This window comes from Musa acuminata, chromosome BXJ3-5, assembly GCF_036884655.1.
Source record: "Musa acuminata AAA Group cultivar baxijiao chromosome BXJ3-5, Cavendish_Baxijiao_AAA, whole genome shotgun sequence".
In the NCBI taxonomy this organism is placed as follows: Eukaryota; Viridiplantae; Streptophyta; class Magnoliopsida; order Zingiberales; family Musaceae; genus Musa; species Musa acuminata.
In genome coordinates this window covers 40368754-40374719 of record NC_088353.1, presented here as the reverse complement: position 1 = coordinate 40374719, position 5966 = coordinate 40368754, and the positions used below count along the sequence as shown (strand labels likewise).

Here is a 5966-nt window from a genome sequence, read left to right as displayed (position 1 = left end):
TTTTAAGTCGATGAAGTCGGTTAACATAAAAAATGAGTCAAGTTCAATATACTAAGTTCTTGGAGCTTGACGAAATTTATAAATAGATTTTCATGATTTACAAATATAGTTTAAATATTGAGGTTGGATGAAGCCATTGGGTTGCTATGTAAAAATATTTTCAATTAAAATCCCTTGTAAAAAAGTATTGTTAACATCTAGTTGATATATATCATAGTCTTGAGTGATAGCCAAACTTAGGATGAGCCGAATTGTTATTGATTTAATAAATAGACTAAAAGTCTTTGTGAAATCAATACCGGATGAAACCATTTAGCCATTAGACATATTTTATATTTTATATTTGGTAAGACTGATTTTACTTAATTTGAAAAATTCACTAACACCCAATAACATTTTATAATGTGAGATAGTATAAGAATCCATATGACATTATGAAGTATGATATTATATTTCTCACAAATGCCTTTGCACCAATGTGGAGATGCTTATAGGCGTAGTAGAGTTGGGTGGAGAGCTTATGGTCGTGTTAAAATCAAGAATTTAACATGGCTTGAAGATGTTATTTTTAGAGTTAGTGGTATCATTGGGTTGTATTAATAATATGAGAATTGGAAAAGAGTTAGTGACACATATCTGATCGGACTGATGCACTTTGGTATCACTTGATCAAAGAGAGGACGACATCATTTGTAGTGCCAAAGGCATTACTTTATTAAATGTTATAGAGTGAGTTGGTAGAGTGATAGATTGAGAAGTTACAAGAGGTGTGAGGTGTCGTTGAATTAGAGTAATAAGTGAGCATAAATCTAAAGGGGATTTGTTGATTGATGAGGTAAGAGGTATGCTTGAGAGGGTTTGAGGCATACTCATATGAAACCAATAATTGATAGTTGTTGTAGTGGCTTGAGGACTAAAGTATTGAAAAACATTATGTTAGGAGTAAGTGCCTAACAAAGTGCATGACCTGGATCTTGAAGTTAACTTATATGAAGCATAGGAGCCTAGCTAAGGGATAACATCAACAATCAAATATTTTAAATTTTTAAAAGTTTGAGATTTTATGAAATAGTCATTCAAATGATGACTAGTATTATAGAACTAGGGTGAGTATATGATTAATGAGGAAAATGAGTATATTATAGAACTAGCTAAGGCTACTGACCAAAAAAAATTAGTTGTGTTAAGGCTTAGTATAGGAGGGTGAAATTGGTTTCAACTATATGTCAGTACTTCCGTTCGGTAGAGACAACAAGTTGAAGTGTGTATAATGGTGACTCGAGATATTGCATATCATATGATGATAGATAAGTGTTACAGCTTCACATTCACCTTTTCCATCAAAGTAAAATATCTTAATGGTAGATTGAAAGAAGTTTTCAATCACCTTTCTAAAATGAGTAATGACTATGATAACTTTAGATTTATATTTGAGAGGATAAAATCATATATATTTAGTAAGTAATCTATAAAAATAACATAAAATTTAAAATTATTAAAGAAATCGAATTGAACAACGCTCTAGACATCAATGTAAATAATTTCATATGGTTTGAAATAGGATATGAAAGACATTCCAAAAGGTAGTCTATGATTTTTATTACTAAGGCAAACATCAATATTTTTACCTGATTTGAAAGTTTCAAGGGAATAATAAAAAATTAGCTATTGTTGAATGGAGGATGATAGATGAGTAAGGTGGTGATGCCACACTATCACGAACTTAGTTGGTTTTGCCTAAGTTATGCGGTACCCTTACGTGTCTGTCCACAAAGGTCAGTCTTCCCGAAACCTCTCATGGTCCCTTAGGACCTACAAAAGAGAAAGTGGGATAGAGAAAATGCCTCACTCGGGATCCACAAGCAAACATTTCAGAAAACACTTCTTAGCCAATGTAAATTACAAACAAACTTTACAAGCTCTAAACAGTTGCACAATGAATGGTCAAAATTGTCCACTATAGATCGAAAACTCTCACAAGTGTCCACATGACATAACTTTTATTTACAAGCCTAAAACAGCTACCAAACCCAACTAAAATAGGGTTATTAAGCCTTCGACCATCCCTCTACATACTGTGCAAAGCATGAACAAACCAAAAGACACGGACATACATAAGCATTACATCAAACATCCTATTTCAAAGTTTGTCCGTGACAACACATCGATAGAAGTAGCAATTAAGAAAGAGCAATTGGCTAGTTGATTTGTAAAGTTGACGACCATTCATAGATGTTGCCTTTATTCTAACCTTGGACCAAGGATGCTCTTATGCCTAGATCTTTTACGAGAAACGAGTTAGGAAAAAACTAACAATGGTATTTTATTTATAGAATTAAGAGACACATATAGTTTTCTTTTTTATACGAGATGCACACAAAAACATCATGAGTATAAAAGTTCTCATGTGTGAATTAAGTATTATGGAACTAGTGTAAGTGATAGGTATTATGTTATCGTTACTAATAATAATGTCTTCATTACCTCTATAGTTAGTGTGGATGGATAAATTTTACATATCAGAAAGTGATATGATGGGAAGTACTAGAGTCAATAATCTAATTACTTGAATAATAATCAGAGTAGTCATCATGTTTGCTTGAGGCAAATTGGGCCTAACAATAGACTTGGGCCAAGATCGATAAAACTGTCACTATGTATTCAATTTTATCATGTAATTATGTTTTTGCTTATTGTTATTGTTGGGACATAAAAACTATTAATAATTGTAGTTATTATTATGGTTGAAGTTATTTCCTGAGTTGTTTGGGTTCAAGTTGTCACTATAGTTGAAGGGTTGATAGTGTAATAGAAGATGATGGCTTTGTATATTACACATGTATACAAGAAGTATCTTGTTTGATCCTTTATTTATTGAAGTTCTTATTGCTTTGGATTTTTGATTGAATTGAGCTATGATAGTCGGTCCTGTCTTCCTCTCTTCTCATTTCAGATATGTTTCATTATCAATCAACTTATCATATAATTTTTCAAATGATATTGGTAAGTCTCATACCCGAATTATTAGTACTAGTTTCTTATATTCGTCTCATAAGCTATTAAGAGTATGAACAATGACTTTTTCATCACTCAGAGGATGCCTATTAAGCGAAGTCATCAATAATAATTTTTACGATTTGTGTATAATCAACAACAGTACTTCCTCTTGGAATTTTCATTATAATAAATAAAAAACTTAGCATGCTAAGTATGCGAGTAATTAATGAAGGTGGTATATAACTTGGATCATGCTTCGACTATGGTGCTATCTGAATAGATTAATGATGCCATGGAGCTTGAATGACTTACAAAATAAGATAGTCCTGACGTAATTACAATTTATGATTAGAATTTTCTATTAAGGTTCATTCTCCTAATATTTAAATATTTTCATATGGACAATTAAGGGAGTCATTAACGTAGCCTAGTAAGTTATATCCAAAGAGAAGGTTGATAAATTATGCTTGCTAGTATGCATAATTATCGTCTTTTAGATAACTTAAAAAGGAATTAGAATGACTGCATTGATGGATATAAGCCTCCTACATTGAGAAAAACTATTATTTCTGAATAAAATAACAAAGGCTCGAAACTTAGGGAAGAAAATATATTAATGACGAGTGATGTTGCTGGTCAAATACTATTGATATTTGGAGGAAAAGATCTATAGTGGATCAAGTCGATCAAACGTGATGAAGTGTTGCCTTCTAATTAAATTCAATCAGATTCGGAACGGATTAAATCTAATGGATGAAGTGGAGCAGATCTGATACAGATAAGATCTAGAAGAGATTGAACAGATTAGATCTGATGAAGTGGTCTTTGTTTTCCACCTCCTTATGATCTGATCATATTTGATGAGGTAGAACAAATCTGATCGAAGGGATGCAGCCACTATGGAGCGGCCTGGAATAGCGCAAGGAGTGATGCAGCCTTTGTCTTTAGTCATGCAGGTCTTGGAGCAGAGTAGAGAAAGCACCGAATAGAGGATTTCTCTCAACAGAATAAAATTTTTTTTACAATAAAACTAAGGAGGAGAAAACTTTGCTTAAAAGCTAAGGAGCTCTTATATCATGAAAAACTTATTATGTGAGGGATGATGATTTTATTCATTTAGATTTGAGGGTGAGATTTTTTAGTTAAATCATAAATTGATTGAAAATTAAAACATATAAAAAATATAAAAAGTATTATTATTTTATATTTATATCTACATGATTATCGATCAATTGGTAGATGAAAAAGTAAGATAGCATGTTTTGAATTAACTGAAGAATCAGTATCATTATAACACCACGTACTACCTTTCTTACTGCCTATGACCGTCTCATCACCTGCATTGAAGCCAATGCAGCCATGCACGACAACCCACCACAATCTTAGCCACAACCGCCGGCGGCGAACCCGATCCTGGACCTGCCCACATCGTAAACTACACTGAACGTCTCCTGCTGCTTGTTGCCGATGATGGCCACCCTCCTAGCCGGGGCGAACGCCAGGCAAGTTGTGGAGCCGTCCACGTCGATCATTACATTCCTCGGCGCGAGCCGCAACGTCGCGCCGCCCTGGAACACCATCTCTACCGCCGGCACCGCCAGCCTGCTCAGGCTTCCCCTAAAGCACGTGTCGAGTATCGAGTACGCCGGCTGCCGCGGGTACTCCTTCAACGCCGCCGCAATCGCGCTGCTCAACGCGGCGTATACGTTCGACGGGAGCCTCGTGATGACCGTCCCCGAGTCGATGATTGTCGGCGTGCCGGTGTAGGCGGACGACGACACCGGCAGGCCTCGCCCGCCAACGGTGATACTGGTGAGTCTCACAAAGTACAGGGAGTTGTCCAGCGAGCTCGACTGCATCGGAGTGTACGAGAACTGCCTCGCGTTGTAGGAGCCGATCGAGAGGTATCCGGTGGATGCGGCAGTGGAGAGGCAGTAAGAGAAGGAATAGCCTAAGCTTGGCGCCAGTTGAGACAGCAGGGAAAGCCTGTTACGCGCCAGGCCGATGAGGCCGGCCGACCGGCCGAAGAGGCCCTCGTTGTCCTGGCCGCAGCCGTACACGAAGCCGGCCAGCCTTTGACCTGAACCCAAGGACAGCACGTCCTTGCTCAGGTAGCCGACGGAGAAGGAGCGGTCACCGTAACTGGCCTGGTATATGCAGACATCGTCCAGGGAACATGCAGAAGGGTTGAGGGTGGCGGACTCGAGGCTGTCGCACTCCGACTCCGAGCACGACACGGGGCGGTAGGAGGCGGAGGCGGCGGGGTCGAAGACGGAGCCAACCTGGTCGTGGCAGTAGATCCTGCACGGGGAGCACTGGAGCCAGGAGAGGGAGGAGCCGGTATCCACGACCATGACGTAGGACTTGGCGGGCGTGCCGAGGCCGATTTGGGTGACGTAGTTGCCGACTCCAGTAGACGCGCCGGGGGAGAGGGGGATGGAGACGGCGGCCGGCCGGAGGAGGGGGGCGACGGGGAGCGACACGGTTTTGGTTAGCCGGGCGGTGAGGGACCGGACGCGCGCCTCATCGTGGGAGAGGATGGTGGAGAAGGTGAGGTTGGGGAAGGGCGCCGGGGAGCAGCGACTCCGGGGGTGGTGGAGAGTGAGGTGGAGGCCGGAGCTGTCGTTGAGGCGGTGGAGTTCATCTGCGAAGAAGCAAATCACCATTTAGACAATGTTTGCACAAACCTTTTAAGACAGTGGAGCATAGAAAGAAGAGAGTACCCATGAACTTGGAAGAGCACGAGCTGTGAGGAACATCTTCTTCCAGGGAAGATGCTGCTGTGAGAATAAGAAAGAAAGATAGAGAGAGAAGCCAACCCATCTCCACTAGAGCTGGTCTCTGGGAGGCACTCTGAGCTCAGACATTGTGGGCTCTCTCTAAATAGGAATTCCAAGGTAGCATGAGGTACTCCTTCCATGGTGGGAGCCTGAGGAGTAGCTTTCATTTCTTGAAGAGGTGGTGGGTGG

General features: G+C 39.8%; 1 protein-coding gene across 1 annotated transcript; it reads right to left on the bottom strand.

Annotated features, from left to right (window-relative positions):
* Positions 1-4237: 4237 nt before the first annotated feature.
* LOC103985504 (aspartyl protease family protein At5g10770) lies at positions 4238-5966 on the bottom strand. The gene is made up of 2 exons (XM_009403226.3): positions 5721-5966; positions 4238-5641 (listed from the first exon to the last, which is right to left on the bottom strand). The coding sequence occupies exons 1-2, from the start codon at positions 5818-5820 to the stop codon at positions 4380-4382; spliced, it is 1362 nt and encodes a 453-aa protein (XP_009401501.2). The 5' UTR covers positions 5821-5966; the 3' UTR covers positions 4238-4379.